The sequence below is a fragment of the Dysidea avara genome, chromosome 8 (genome assembly GCF_963678975.1).
Source record: "Dysidea avara chromosome 8, odDysAvar1.4, whole genome shotgun sequence".
NCBI lineage: Eukaryota > Metazoa > Porifera > Demospongiae > Dictyoceratida > Dysideidae > Dysidea > Dysidea avara.
The window spans coordinates 9,669,630-9,687,015 of NC_089279.1; the positions used below are offsets into that span (position 1 = coordinate 9,669,630).

The window sequence follows — 17,386 nt, forward strand, 5'->3', positions numbered from 1 at the left end:
CCATGGTAGGTAGAATCCAGGGGTGGATTTAGGAGAGGGGGCTAAAAAACTGATATTTGGCCATCACAACCCAAATTATTCTGTGTTTAATCAAATTTCACTTCAAAAGCTACACGTTACTAGCAACACAAATTATGTCTATGTATAAGTATACTTATTGTTTAACACTGTTCCAGAGAGGGGGTTCCTCCTTTTCCTCAAGAATTCTTCAAGAATAGTTCAATTGTGGTTGCATCATAGTTACAAAAGTTTTAATTGTGGGTTTCATTTTATTCAGATGTGCAATACTTTCTACTATGGCTATAATAGAAGATCTTAATCAAAGATAAGACATAGTACAATGATGATAAGCAATTATATGAAAATCTTCATACAAATACAGAGCTATTGAAATCCTTCTTTGTGAACATTCACAGTATATTATAATTATTTTTTTCCTTAAAGTTATACTCAGATAAAGCAGTACATATTTTTCTTCAACTTCTAAGGGTATCAACAAGATAAACATCATAGGAATGGTATTAACTGATATGATCATGACATTCGAAGATTATGTCATTCTGATGATTAAAATACTTAATGGTATCAAATCACAGAACAGTGACGACCTTGTTACTGTAGTTGAATTTGTTGACTGCTATTCTAGCAATATGAATGGTAAAAATGAAGCACCTGGGCCAGGATTATTTGAAATTCTTGTTCAGCATAATTATTACATTACTCAAATATCAGGTATTTCCATGATAAGGTGCAATGTAAATATATTAAAATCAACATTAAGAGCACACAGTTTTTATTTTAGGCATAATCTTGTTGTGTCTATACAAAACACATCATTTTCTACACTAAGAAATGCATTTGCTGTGATATGGCTAGAAGGCACACAACTATTTCTAGAAGGACCAGTAGCATTCACTAAAATAAATAGAAATACATGTAGTTGAAAGCTCCATTATATTGTCAAATCTAGGGACCCGCCGATTATGCTCATAATTTTACCTATTATGCTATGCTGCATTGCTCAAAAATTTACCTATTATGCTATGCTGCATTGCTCAAAATTTTACCTATTATGCTATGTTGCATTGCTCAAAAATTTACCTATTATGTTCAAATTTATGCTTAATACTTACATATTAAGCCAGTGTTTATTCTAGGGCTGTTAGGGGGGAACTTCCCCCCCAAACATCTCAGACTCACCCCCTAAAATCGTGAGTGACTGCCAGAGTTGGGGTAGTTACTTCAGAAAAATAACTAGTTACTAGTTACACGTTACTTTTATCCCATGTAACTTAGTTACAGTTGCAGTTACTTTTCAAAAGGTAACTAAGTACTCTAGTTACTATAGTTACTTTTGTAGTATAAATTATGACTTGTTTTTAGCTTTTGTAACATGAATTTGCTCAGAAATGTATCATTAAGGGATGCAATACATATGTGCACTTAAAATAACAATTCTGTTGCTCAGTTTTAATTATTGCTACGTCTGTTACTCAGGCCGAATCATAGAGAACAGTACACAGAATCTGTCTACTTAATGTGGCTGTAGCACATATGGCACAAAAATTGAAGTGCTCTTGCTTTTAAAGCATAATTACAATGTAACTATTGTAACTAGTTACCATTGTAACTTAGTTACTTTTCAGACAATTACTCCTAGTTACAAGTTACTAGTTACAAAGCAAGTAACTAGTTATATTACTAGTTACTTTAAAAGTAATCCATTACGTAACTTAGTTACAAAAGTAACTAGTTACCACCAACTCTGGTGATTGCTACACTGTACTTAGGTTCAGCTTGTTTTTTAAAATGGTACATAAAACTTTAAAATGCTCTCAGATTCAATCTCAAGAGTGTCTATATGTACAATTTTCTCAGGTTACACAAATTGCACATGCAACCTTAAAACACTCTCAGATTCAATATCAGATTATTTAATTTTTAAATATCTCCTAGGGTACATATACAATGAAAGCCCAAGTTTACCCAGTTTCTTAAAATGTCCTCTCAGAGAGTGTAATTTTGTAAACATTCAAAGTGGCATGCACAGCCAGCAAATATACTGCCAGATTAAATCTCAGAAAGCTTGATTTAAAAAATCTATAACCATGAAATACCCTAATATTCAATTTGAAATGGCTTATAAGTTTCTTGGAAGACATCCATCCATGCAGTTGGTATTATACATGCAATGATAGTCAATACAATATCTTACACAAATTATTTATTCACCAGATTCAACAAACACAGTGCACTACTAATAGAATAATTACATACATGAGGTGCACATGGTTGTCCTAGATATTACATCATTATGTCATCACTATGCGTCATGCTCTACCAACCATAGGATTTGGCTTCACCCAATCCGCACAAAAATCAAAATTAACACTCATTACACAGCTTAAATGACTAACCAGTTTCACAACTATTTCAAATTATAGTGAACATGGACAACTATAGACTTTCAGGTACCTGGTCACCCCCAAAATTCCTGATTCCCCCAAAGGAGAAAGCCTAGAATAAACACTGTACTAAGCTCAATTTATGCCCAATTATTTATGCCTCAGTTCTCATGCTCTGCTAATAATTTCAGTTTATGGATAAATAATAAGTGGCTGAAGCACAAACTTACTTGTCAAAGTGCATATCACAGAAAAGATCGATATACTATAATAGAACAGTCAGCTATGTGATTGTTCTATTAGAGCTACTGACTGTTCTATTAGAGTATATCAATCTTTCTGTGATAATAAGCAAGAATTCATACTATTACACAAATATTCTACCTATTATGCTAGCATTATGCTCAATGCTTTCAGGCACCTATATTATTCCAGCATAATCGGCGGGTCCCTAGTCAAATTACATAACATTTACCTTAAATCAAGCAAATTACTGCATGGTAATTAATCATGTTACTCTAGATGAGGATCCTGAAGTGGGTATTATATCAAACCATTTCTTAGTAATGTTTTACACAGCTAAAGAAGAAGTTTATATGTGTTTATTTCTATATCATCAAAAGCAAGCAAACTATAGTCACCAATGGCAAACACCTCAACAGCCACAACGTACACTTTAACTATCCAATAGTGATACAAGACAGTATTGGTGATGCAGTAAACAGTAGAAGGTATGCAACTTCTCACTGTGACTGGGACGTTACCTCAGTTTTCATACAGTCAGACCCTTATGAAGTTAACAGGCAAATTGTAAATTATGTCAACAACACAATGGCACTCAAAATCAGTGTTTCCAATACCATTTGCCACTGTACAGATGATCAACACTACAACTGCTCTATTGATGAGCTGGGACTGGTTTTCCTGGACAAATTTATGGTTTAATTTTAATAGTTAATAGTACAAATTATAAGAGAATCGGATGGTTGCAGGTTCGAGGCTACCTAGGTCCAGTCATGGATTTTTTTTCTCCTTTCTCCAACTTTTCAAACACACCTTAAGCAGCTATAGTCTTTGAGCAGGCTGTAGGACCAGGTGTCCTACAGACCTTCAACACTTGTGCTGTAAAGCATTAATAAATAAATAAATAAATAAGAGAGGTGACCATATGTGGATGACAATTGACTCCAGTGGTAGCCGAGCATGCAAAAGTCATAGCCTTAAGGATCAAATTCCACTGCTTACAAACAGCTGCAATAAAATAGAGTATAATATACTACTATAAAAGAATGGATACAGTTGTGATATATTTATTAAGGATACAATAGAATCAGTGCATGGAGGCATAGTTGATACAACACATGCATGGGAATCCAATGATGTGTATTGAATTAAAATATTTCCATGTCCACTAGGATTTCCATTAAACGAAATGTCACAAATCTGTCAGTGTGATCTAATTCTGAAAACAGTTACAGGCAGAACAAATGTAGACAACAGCCATACTTATCAAATATCTCTACATTGTCCATTTGACTATTGTCTACCTTACTCCTCACACCCCAATCTCTCCAATCCTGACTCTCAGTGTCAGTTTAACAGGACTGGTGTGTTGTGTGGAAGATGTAAAGAAGATCTCAGTGTTGTGTTTGGTACTTCTCAATGTAAACAATGCTCCAATTACTATCTGTTTCTTCTGTTACTATTTATCCTTGTAGGATTTGCCTTCATTATTATCGTAAGCAATCAATTATCGACACGCTTATTACCACAGGACGTACCTTCGTGTTCAGTCGTCCTTTACGCATCCTTTTCAGCTGGATTATTTGACCTGACATCGTCTTCAAGTATCCCAAATCTGCTGTCCATAATCGCCTTCCTTGAGCAGTAATGGCTGAATAGAGTCTCAGTCAAAATAAGCAGTTACCAACGGGTGTAACTAATCACTGGACTGGAACACTGGACTGGAACACTGGACTGGACTACTGGACTGGACTGACATATTTTTGGTTTTTACACATTCTGAGGTTGGTTTTATTGATTCCTGCTAGCCAAGGGCCTTCAGAAAACTTGCAGTCTGCTACTAAAATGATGAGTATGAGGAGTGGGAGTAAGTAAAAACTGACTTCTAGTGATTTCACTTCTATTTATTATGTTCTTCTATAGTACATACACCTATACTACTTATCAGTATGCTACAGGGAATATGCTAGTTATGGTTAACCAATTGGAGATAGTAGCAAGCTTGTACAATGCTAATAAATTTGGTCACATATTATAGTACGCCAACCAGCACATGTAAGAACTAATCATGATAGCAGAAAAAACTCTACAGTTGTGCAATGAGTTTGTATATTACGTGTAGGAACAAATTTAGCTACAATAGATTATCTTAGGAAGGATAGGTTGTGTCCCAGGGGTCTGAACTATTTAGTTCAAGGATACAGTGTAAGATAGGGAGCACAAATATAGTAAAATGATGTTTAGTTAGCTACTGCTAGGTATTACAATCTCCAAAATACAATACTAAGAAGTGTATAAATGCTGTAGAACATAACAAGTAGTGAGAAGTCAGTTTTTGCTTACTCCTGTAGCAGGCTGCAAGTTTTTTGAAGACCATTGGCTAGCTAGACTCAATAAAACCAATCTCAGAATGTATAAAAACAAATATGTCAGTCCAGTAGTCCAGTCCAGTGAACTTACACCCGTTACCAACACCACGTCTCGATTAACGGAAACTCATAAGGCTTGCGTGTTTCATTTACTGGAACCTGGTATTACAACGGCTATTATGTTTTATCCGAACCCACAAAAAATCTGAAAAAATCCCACATAATTTTAAAGGTATAACCGACATTCAAACAAAAATTTGAGTGTGGACATTACGTAACGCACGAGTTATGATTTTTTAAAAATACGCACGCAAAAAAATGATTATTAAATGACTTAGTAAATCAATATAATCTGTGTTAAACAAGTCAGTTGGATGATCTACAGTGAGCAATGTGGACAGAAGAGCTCTCTGCCATATTTATCATACAGAATATTATTCATACAAACTTCATGTAGCCACCTGTTACAAGCACATTGTACCCAATCTTCCACTTCATCATCACCTAGAAATGGTTCAAAACACACACAGCATGTGTTATGACTTTCATTTGTCGCAACATCATAGGAGCTCTCAGACACTGAAAGGGTAGAGGAGGCTGCTTCATCAGCAGCACTTACTCTTGGAAACTTCGCTGCAAGTGGAGGTGGTTCATTCTCACTGCAGGGGTGGATCAAGGGGGGGGCTTTGGGGGCTGAAGCCCCCCCCTTCATATTTAGGCTTTACTTGATCAATATGCTGAGTATTATAATGAAATTTTGTCTTAGCATAATTATATGATCACTAATAATACAAATACTCATAAAACCACCTTATAAACATCTTTCCAAGGTATTATCAGTGGATTTATACTAAAGTTTATGCAACAAGGACTCGGATCAGCATTGGAGGTGTACAAGATCGAGATACTCTAATAGAGCAGTCAGTTAACTACTCTAATAGAACATTCACTGGAAACATGTAGTTAGTTCCGTTATGGAATTTTTCCAAATCTACCTGCACCTATGCACACAATGAAGTGCGTTGGTCTGTTTAAAGGGCTTCATTCATCTACTTGTGCAGTTTATATGTATGGCAATACTTAATTCAGGTACACAATTTCCATTGAAAATTCTCTCAGATTCAATCTTGTATTGTTCAAATTTCAAAATTTTCCACTTTCAACATTATTATTCTAACATGCACCTATTCAGTGTTGTGCAATTGTGAGAGGGGTGCATCATGTACTTGGTTGTCTGTAACCTACCCAAACTTTTCCATTAGCAAAACGCTTCAGAGAGCCATACCTACAATCTAAAGGCAGTATATAAAATATCTACAGGCAGAAAATATTATGAATTTTATGTGGAAATGTCTCCAAATTGCAGTATTTTAGCATCTATTTTTCAAAATTTTTCCTGGGGGGGGCATGCCCCCAGACCCCCCTAGTTCCAGCATGCTTTGCATGCTGGGAAGTGTGCTTCACACATCTCTACCCAAGAGATTAGTACCTTGAGTTAGCCCCCCCTTTTATAAATCCTAGGTCCGCCCCTGCACTGTTCCTTTTTTTGCCTCGCTGTTGACCGATTCGTCCTGTAGCATTCCTCTCTGCCTTCTTAGCAGCTGCTAGGGCCTTCTTTTCTGCAACAAGAATCTTCTTTTTTCTCTGTTCTTCTTCTTTAGCCTTTATCCTTTGTTCTCTTTCTATTTTCTTCCTTTCTTTTTCCTCCTCTTGCTGCTTTCGTTTCTCTTCATGCTCTTTAAGGATAGAAACACACTTTTCACTTGTCAAGACCCTAGCTAGCTCCTGAAATTCTTACAGAAGTCTCTGTTTTCTGTGGCTTAGCATCTGGAACAAACTGCACTAAATACTTTGATATATACCTCAAGTTGTGAGATTGGTCTCCAGTGGCATTTTTGTCATCTCTCTCTACTACAGTGTTCTCTGTTCTGTCTGCTGCTGTTAACGTAGCTCTCAGCTCACTTTCTACTTCAGTGTTCTCTGCTTCATGTGCTGTTAACGTGGCTCTTAAATCACCTTCTCCTCTATTGTTCTCTGTTACATCTACACTCCCTGCAATGTACCGTACTTCTTTTCTGGTCTTTCCATACCCAGCCTGTGCTACCTCCACCAAAAAGTTTGCAAACTCACCCTCTTCAACTGCTGACAGCAATGGCTTGGGTCCTGGTTTGTCACCATGGCTTACTTTCCCTGAAATTCTGTCATGCAAAGTGGATTTTGGGACACCATGCTTCTTAGCAGCTCATAAAATAGGGGTGTTCTCATCAGTCACTGCCTTCATTGCAGCCTCCATATCCTTATCTGTCCATTGTTTATGCTTTTTACCACAAATCTCAGTGTTGACAGCTGGAGGTGCTGATTTTGTTCGTGGTCTGTCTCGTCTTCTCTTATTATTCTTTGGCAGCAAAGGTTGGAATGGCGTTTGAGATCTAAATGATACTGTTTCTGGTGATGCTCTGACAACAGTTGCCATGGCCCGACAACAGCCCTTTCAAACACTACAATAAAGCAGTTACACTTACTGACTAGTCATAGTTTTATTAACAAACCTTATCACAATTATCAGCGGTAGTTAAACAAACCAATGCCTAGCGGGTTAATGTCAACCACGTGGTTGCCAGGTAATAATACACGGAATAATGTTGTTTTCTCTAGTAAAACACCCATCCGATATTTGAAATACCCGTTTCCGTTTATTGAGTCAATCCGATAATTGATTGCTTACGATATTTCCTTTCATATTCAACTTCACAGTTGCTGATGGAAGCATGAATGGACTAATATTTTATGCTAGCTAACATTGTGAGTATTAATGGCCCAGTGTTCTTCCCCAGTTACGAGCCAATTTACTGGGGAAGAACACTGGACCATTGATACTCGCAATGTTAGCTAGCATAAAATATTAGTCCATTCATACTTCCATAAGCAACTGTGAAGTTTATGTATAGCTTTGTACTAATTTCATTTCTTAACCTTTATTTGGGTATTAAAGTGTGTTTTTACAATGGTATGGGGTCGTATGGATGACTATGCTAAAATGTGGCTACAACTGATATTTCCTATTTACCTCATCTTCATTGCTACATTACTCATCATAACAAGTCAATACTTTACTAGAATACAAAGGCTCACTGCATGCAGAGCACTACCAGTTCTTGCTACACTATTCCTATTGTCGTATATACTAAGATATTATGTACCATATCCAGTGTCTTGTTCTCTTATTCCACAATAATCAGTCTTCCTAGTAAAAACACTACACTGGTATAGTCAGTTGATACAGAAGTTCAATTGTTTGGACTAAAGCTCATTAATCTGTTCATTGTGTGTCTTGTTCTATTCCTGATACTAATACCATTCAATGCACTCCTAATATTTACAAGGACACAATCACAATTCAAATGCATTAATCATTTTAAGCCACTACTGGATGCTTACCAAGGTCCATATAAGGACAGGCTCTATTATTGGAAAGGTCACAACTACTGTTAAGAGCAGTATTATGGAATATCAGCTCTTGATAGAAACACTAATATGATGATAAGTATCAAGACACACGATAGTGTGTCGTGCGGCCCAAGAAGCCGGCGCGTAACACCCGTGAGTATATTGACAGGAAGAAAGAAAATGCAATTTTCGCACATCCGTAGCTCTGCTTCCTTGATGAAACAAGACGAGTTTTGCTGTGGACATGCCCTCCATTTTCAGCACTCCACATTCCAAATTTGAGCGAAATCGCTTAGCGCGTTCCCGAGATATGCATGCGACTTCAAAAATTGGCTTAGTTTCTTCAGTTCGTTTTTTCTTCTTATTTTTCTTCCTCTTGTCGCACACTTACAAAAACTGCTATAAAACGCGAACGCCATATCCGATTTCCTTGAAATTTGGCACACCGAAGGGGGGTATAAAGGCGCATCTCGGTACCAACTTTGGCAGGAATACGATAAACAGGCAAAGAGTTATGAGCGATTATTCACGAAAAATAACACCAATATGTTGTCACGCCTACAGGGTAAACCGCATATGGGAAGAAGCTGGAAATCGGTGGGTGAATAGGTTAACTATTGAACCTTACACCTTTTGTGGTTTGAAAGAAATCGAGCTAAAAACCAGGAAGATACAACGAAAAAACCAACAGTGTGTAACAATTACGCAATCGAGATTAGCTAATAAAAAAACGACTGCTTGCCACGCCTACCAGATAAACCGCTTGGGGTAATGCTTTGAAAATCGTTGTACAGATGGAGTAATCATCTTAGAAAGGCTCATCAATGGTGTAGAAGAATCAGACTTAAAGCCACGGAGTTATAACACGAAATCCAACTTGGTGCAGCAAGTGCGAGATCGAGATACTCTAATAGAGCAGTCATCCTAATAGAGCAGTCACCCTGAAGAGGATTCAAGAGATCAGCTAGAAACAAGAAACCTGTATAGATATCAGCTACGCACAAGTCACCCTGTAGAGAGATCAGCTAGAAGAAGTTACCTTGTAGGGAGTTCATGCAACTATGGAAAGAGATAGTTCAGCTAGAAGAAATCACCTTGTAGAGTTCAGCTACAAAGAAACCACCATGTAGAGAGTTCAGCTAGAAGAAGTTACCTTGTAGAGAGTTCAGCTACAAACAAATCACCCTGTAGAAAGATCAGCTAGAAGAAGTCACCTTGTAGAAATTTCAGTTACAAAGAAACCACCATGTAGAGAGTTCAGCTACAAACTAGTGACCTTGTAGAGACATCAGCTAGAAAAGTTACCTTGTAGAGAGTTCAGCTACAAAGAAACCATTCTGTAAAGAGCTCAGCTGCAAACAAATCACCTGTACAGAATTCAGCTACAAACAAATCACCCTGTAGAGAGATCAGCTAGAAGAAATTACCTTGTAGATAGTTCAGCTACAAACAAATCACCCTGTAGAAAGATCAGTTAGAAGAAGTTACCTTGTAGAGAGTTCAGCTACAAAGAAACCATTTTGTAAAGAGCTCAGCTGCAAACAAATCACCTGTACAGAATTCAGCTACAAACAAATCATCCTGTAGAGAGATCAGCTAGAAGGAGTTACCTTGTAGATAGTTCAGCTACCAACAAATCTCCCTGTAGAGAGATCAGCTAGAAGAAATTAACTTGTAGAGAGTTCAGCTACAAAGAAACCACCATGTAGAGAGTTCAGCTGCAAAGAAATCACCCTGTAGAAAATTCAGCCACAAACAAATTGCCCTGTAGAAAGATCAGTTAGAAGAAGTTACCTTGTAGAGAGTTCAGCTACAAAGAAACCATTCTGTAAAGAGCTCAGCTGCAAACAAATCACCTGTACAGAATTCAGGTACAAAAAAATCACCCTGTAGAGAGATCAGCTAGAAGAAGTTACCTTGTAGATCGTTCAGCTACAAACAATTCACTCTGTAGAGAGAGCATCTAGAAGAAGTCACCTTGTAGAGTGTTCAGTTACAAAGAAACCACCATGGAGATTTCTGTAATCAATATATGTATTATATATATATAATTTGTACATTTACTGATAAAATATTTAAAGTACATCTACTTCATCTTTTCTTCTTCCTGTGGTAAAGAAAAAAAGAGGTTAAAAAAGTCCCAAAGCCGGCCTATTTGTGGTATACAAATACAAAAAGAAATGAAATCTAATCCAAAACAGCCAAGCTGTAAAAAAGTGTGTGGCCCTATGGTGAAAAAAGATGTGAAATCCAAGGTGGCGGCCAAGAAATGGCTGTGGTGGTAGGTTAATGGTAAAAATTTTAATAATGACAATTCAGGTGAATTTTGTGCCAAGACTAAGCGGCACAAAAATTCACCTGAATTTTTGTTATTAAAATTTTACCATTAACCTACCATCACAGCCATTTCTTGGCCGCCACCTTGGATTTCACATCTTTTTTCACCATAGCCTTTTTGAGGGCCGCACACTTTTTTTACAGTTTGACTGTTTTGGATTAGATTCTTATACTTGGAGTAATGGAGTGTAAATATGGATCAAACTGTCCTTTTAAAAGTAATTTTAAAAATTATCAAGAACTTGTGCTAATATTTAATCTTCAATCACTTTTTGCTGTTTCATTATACACCACTTCAAACTCCATTACAATTAATACACTAGTTGGTATAGCAGTGGTGCAGTTGGTAATCTCCATTCTTTACCAAAAAGTATTACGCAGAAAGCTAAACAGCACTGCTATAACTAAGTTATCATGGCACTTCTATCCACAAAAAAGCCGCTCAGCTGTCAAAAAGAAATAGAATTGTGTAATACAATACCAGAAGTTGCATACAATTACAAGGAATTTCGAGAACCACTAATTGGTCAAGCTGATTGATTGAATTATCCATGAAGGTACAAGTTAGCATAAACCTTTTTGCAGGACTTCGTTATAATTAGAATATTTAAAAGCCAAGTACATTATTGTACTGTGTTTACAAAGAGTCATAATACTTGGAGAAACTATTTTTAAATTAGTATATACTATCTAAACCAAAACAGCCAAGCTGTAAAAAAAGAGTGCAGCCCCCAAGAAGACCAAGGTGAAAAAAGATGTGAAATCAAAGGTGGCGGCCAAGAAATGGCTGTGATGGAAGGTTAATGGCAAAATTTTAATTATGACAATTCAGGTGAATTTTTGTGCCGCTTGGTCTTGGCAAAAAAATCACCTAAATTGCCATTATTAAAATTTTTACCATTAACCTACCATCACAGCCATTTCTTGGCCGCCACCTTGGATTTCACATCTTTTTCACCTTGGCCTTCTTGGGGACCGCACTCTTTTTTTTTACAGCAAGGATGTTTTGGTTTAGATATCACTTCTTTTTGTATTGCAAGCCACAAAGCTGGCCATAAACTGGCTATGGTGCTTCCTTCTAACTTCTTGTTCTTCTTTACTGCAGGAATTGTGGAACAAAGGAAGTGATTGTGTGTATAGCTTTTGTCTGATTAAATATTCGTATATTTAACACTGAATGATCATCACATACTGTAGTTAATAAGGTGACTTCTTACATCATTGAACTGTAGCTGAAATTCTTATTGTTTGTAGCTGAACTTCTTTCAGGGTGATTTGTTTCTAGCTGAACTCTCTACAGGATGATTTGTTTCTAGCTGAACTCTCTACAGGGTGATTTGTTTGCAGCTGAATTCTCTACATGGTGGTTTCTTTGTAGCTGAACTCCCTACAAGGCAACTTGTTCTAGCTGAACTCTCTACAGGGTGGCTGAACTCTCAACAGGGTGATTTGCTTGCAGCTGAACTCGCTACAAAATGATTTGTTTCTAGCTGATCTCTCTATAGTGTAACTTGTTTGTAGTTGAACTCTCTATAGGATGGTTGCTTTGTAGCTGCATGACCTCTCTATAGGGTGACTTGTTTCTAGCTGATCTCTCTACAGGGTGACTTGTTTCTAGCTGATCTCTGGATGGCTTGTTTCTAGCTGATTTCTCTACACGGTGACTTTTTTCTAGCTGAACTCTCTATAGGGTTATATGTTTGTAATTGAACTACTCTCTACAGGATTGTTTCTTTGTAGCTGATCTCTCTAGTGGGTGACTTGTTTCTAGCTGATCTCTCTACAGGGTGAACTTGTTTCTGGCTGAACTCTCTACAGATGATTAATGTTTGTAGCTGAACTCTCTACATGGTGCACGTGGTTTCTTTGTAACTGAACTCTCTATAAGGTGATGTCTTCTAGCTAATCTCTCTACTGGATTGACTTGTTTCTAGCTGATCTCTCTATAGAGTTATACCTTTCTCTATAGATTTATAACTTGTTTGTATAGCTGATCACTCTTTACAGGTGTTTTTTTGATTGGTTGCTGAACTCTCCAGCTACACGGTGGCTTGTTTGTACTACAAAGTGACTTGTTTGTAGCTGAACTCTCTACAATGCAGAGTGACTTACTTGTAGCTGAACATTGTATAAAGTAACTTGTTTGTAGCTGATCTAGATGAACTCTCTACTGGGTAACTTTTTTGTAGCTGAACTCTCTACACAGTGACTTGTTTGTAGCTGAATTCTCTACAGAGTGACTTGTTGTAGCTGAACTCTCTACAGGGTAACTTGTTTATAGCTGAACTCTCTTCAGTGTGACTTAAACTGTTCTGAATCTCTATAGTGACATATTTGTAGCTGAACTCTCTACAGGCTGACCTGAATTGTCTATAAGTAGGTATTCCAGCCCGATTTTTAAATTTTGGAAAAATGGGCTTTTTATATGCTCAATAGATAGAGTATTGATTGTCGATCTCAGAATATGTAGTTTGTTGGATTGGAATTAGCTACTTTGGCATGCACAGTGCTTAAAAACTGAAAAAAGGTACATTTTTTTCTCCAGGGCTCCTGATAAATTTTAAAGGGAAAAATGGCACAATTGAATCAGGAAGCCACCTAGCAATCTGGACTATCTTGAAACTGCAGTTGCTTCTAGCTGCAAGTTTGTGCATGTAATGAGAGTAACTTCAGGTGTTATTGGATCTCAACAATCTTTGATGCTTTGTGGTGAGCAAATATGTTTCACCTACTGTACACTTCTCAATGTAATGGTGTATACCCATAGGCAAGTGGCTATCTCAAGTTAGTAGAAACATCAAGTTAACTTATAAAGGTAAACAACTAAAGTGGAGGTGCCACAATGATGCCTAAGGTGGAGTTGTGGTTTCAATTTATTTTATTTTATTTAATCAGGGAAAATAGCATCAGCCAAAAAGGCTGTTTTTCAGCTATGCCCTGAGAACACAAATACAATATGAGTAACCTACAGTACATACATACACAAAACGAAGTTACAACATGCAATACAATTTTTTAAACTCTGACACAGTTTTAGCACCATGAAGTGCTGGTGGTAATCTGTTCCAGATGGCTGTGTCCCTGTAGGCCAATGACCATTTACCAAAATTAGTTCGAACACTGGGAACATATAACCTGTGTACGTTTCTACCAGAGCGACCAGTGACATCTACAGCAAATGAAAAAACTCCATGTAAATAAGGAGGAGAAATCCTGTTAACAATCTTAAAAACTTGAAGAGCGGTATGAAAAGTACGCCTTTCAGTTAGAGACAATCACAAATTAAAGTTATCAGAAGATGGTAGTGATGATGTAAATTTAGAATGAAGTCTCTCTAAACGACCAGTACTAGCAGAATTTGATGGTGACCACACAGCATCACAGTAATCTAGAATATAAGCTTGATGCAATAACTGCAGAACATTAAAGGAAGCCGGCTTGACTCGATTTACAGCAAAAAGCTTCCTTCTAACTCTACTAAGAACATAATCCACATGAGCTTGCCAAGTAAGATGTTGATCCAAATATATGCCCAGATATTTGGTAGAAGAAACTTTCCTTAAAATATCACCATCCAATGTTACTGTAAGATTCAAACCTCTAGTTCTCTGATGAGAACCAATAAGCATACACAATGATTTAGATATACACTCAACCTTAATCTGTTAACAACCAGCCAAGTAAAAATATTTTCTACTTCAGCCTGAAGAGTTTTTTCAACAACAGAAAGGTCACTATGGCTGAAGTGAAGCTCAGTGTCATCTGCATACATATTGATATCAGAAAACTGAAGTAATAGCACCTGGCAAATCATTTACATAAATAGAAAAAAACAAGGGCCCCAGAATTGACCCTTGAGGAACTCCAACTTTGATAGGCCCACTAGATGACAAACAACCTTGAAAAATAACTTGCTGCATTCTATTATGTAGAAAACTCCTTAACCATGAGTGGGCACCATCACTAAAGCCATAACAACTGAAGCCAATTTCTGCAATAAAATAGAATGGTCCACACAATCAAACGCTTTAGCCAGGTCCAGAAATATAGCACCAACACATTCACCACGATCAGTAACACTAGAGAAAGAGTTAGAAACGTACAAGAGAACATTGGCATTGTTATGCCGACTTTGAAGTGGTTTAAACTTTTGAGCTGATGCCGTGACACAGCCATCAGAAAATTGCTCTGGAGCTGAAAATCGCTAAACCGAGCGAAGTAACTACGCACTTTATAGTAAGCACCAGTGACCACCTTCCACCCAACAGTACGTTTTTGAAAGTTTTAAAGTATTCTACATAGCTACACTGATTACAAGGCTTGAAAAGATTACAAAACAACACAAAACTTACTTATATGTAACGCGCACGATAAAATTAAGATTTTCATGATGATCAGCGTGTGGACAAACCCCACAGCGATTTTCATCCTCATTGGAGCTCGGAAGACGGAGCAATCCCAAGTTAAACACTAGTTGTTATTTTGTGCAAGGGAATATACGGAGAAATTTTTTAATTAAAAAATCTCGGATACTGGAATGCCTATAAGATTAACTGTTTGCAGCTGAACTCCCTACAGAATAACTTGCAATGTAATATAATTCTATAATGGAGTAAGTTATAGTTATATCCCGGTACGAGGGTGATATCATTGTTATTACACGAGTCCGAGGCGGAGCCGAGGACGAGTGTAATAACAATGATATCATCCGAGTATACGGGATATAACTGTTTTATATCCCAGTGCGCGGGAGTGCGCAGAAGTTTACGGATAGTAAATTAAGTTCCGGTTTGAGTTCCTGTCACTGTGCTCAAAATTTCGTCCGAATTGTGTGGAGATTCTACTTCGTAGCCACAAGAGAGACCTTACATACTGCCTACAAACTGTAGCGAAGGGCGGTGTTATGAAGCAGCGGTTCCAGGTGCGATTCGCCTTCGTCAGAAATTGGTATAGTGTTGTCGCGTGGTGTGCAAGAGAAAAATAAAGACCAACAAGTGGCTACCATAGTCCAAGATAGAACGATGAAGCTAGAGGAAGTTTGTTCTTCACCATAGTGACCGTTGGGAGTGATTGCTGGAGCGAAAATCGTCACGTACTATTCTTGACATTTGTTAAACTATCGTATTGGTAACTTGTAGTGTTATTGTGTAAAGAATTAACAGTTTTCTTGTAAGATTTAGGTAGTTTTAAGTGCTGTATTGGTGTGTTTTGTATCAATATTTCCTTATTTGGCTCTTTGTTCCATCGGTAAACAATGCCATTCGTGGTTATTATGATTATTATTATTATTATTATATTTGTTACTGTGCAGAAATCAAAAAGATTGTTGTGCACAGGTGTGATCATAATGCATGTTCAGGTTGGTACAAAACTCATCTAAGGTAGGGGAGTGAATTACAAAGGGGGGGAGTGTGTTCCAGAGTCTGATTGTAGAAGGGAAAAAGGAAAATTATAGGAGTCAATCATAGTGACAAGCTGTTTATAATATCCTTCCCTTGATGGACGATGTCACGAAAGAGACTGAGTGGCTCCGCAACAGGGTGATAAGTTAGTTTTCACTGGGTGATAACTAATATATCGTACAGTAGCAGCGCCGCTCTGTCTAACTGTATGGTAGTTATAACCCAGCGCGGTGCTTTGATACTCCCACGCACTGGGGTTTAAGTTATAATATTATTATTTTATTATTATTATGATAATTGCAAAACCTCGCAAGCGAGTATGTAAGTGCAATATATGTACAAATTAATTAATATTAAGTAAGTAAGTAAAAGAGTCAATTGAAGTAGCGTTAACTATTTCAGTTGGTAATTTGTTCCATAATGCAATGGTGGCTGGGAAAAAGCTAAACTTGTATGGATCAATCCGTGTAAAGGGTACAGTAAGTTTGTAATCATGGCCTCTAGTAATTCCTGGATTGTAGTTGATATAGTTAGGTAGTTTTAAGTCTATTATATGGTGGGTAATCTTATACATCATTTGTAATCTGAGAGTATCTCTACGGCTGTGCAGGCTGTTCCATCTTAGTGTATTTATCATCTCAGTAACACTACTCGTATATTGGTAATCGCCATTTACAAATCTTGCTGCTCGTCGCTGTACCGATTCCAGTTTATCGATGTTACATTTAGTATGGGGGGCCCAGGAACAAGCAGCATATTCTAAAATTGGTCGAACATACATCAGATAAGCATCAGATTTCATTTCACATTTACATGAAGACAAGTTCCTCTTTAAGAAAGCTAGAGCACTGTTTGCTTTTTTACACACCGAGTCAATATGCTTGTTAAAATTTAGCTTGGAATCGATGACAATTCCCAAATATTTAGCTTCATTTACATTTTCAAGAAAGTGATTATACAATGTATAGGAGAAAGCAAATATATTTCTTAGTGATGTCTGTAATACTTGGCACTTATCGACATTGAAGATCATCATCCACTTCTTGGCCCACTGCTCTAAATTGTGTAAATCATGTTGGAGAATTTCCTGGTCATTTTTGTTTTTTATTTGTCTATATAACAAACAGTCGTCAGCAAATAGACTACAACATGAAGAAATAGTATCGGGTAAATCATTTATGTA

The 17,386-nt window shown here is 37.1% G+C and overlaps 1 protein-coding gene across 1 annotated transcript; it reads right to left on the reverse strand.

Annotated features, from left to right (window-relative positions):
• Positions 1 to 6,499: 6,499 nt before the first annotated feature.
• On the reverse strand, positions 6,500 to 7,490 carry LOC136264748 (uncharacterized). Its single transcript, XM_066059521.1, has 3 exons — positions 7,343 to 7,490; positions 6,816 to 7,207; positions 6,500 to 6,751 (listed from the first exon to the last, which is right to left on the reverse strand). Exons 1-3 carry the CDS (start codon positions 7,488 to 7,490, stop codon positions 6,500 to 6,502), a joined length of 792 nt encoding a protein of 263 aa, XP_065915593.1.
• Positions 7,491 to 17,386: the final 9,896 nt, after the last annotated feature.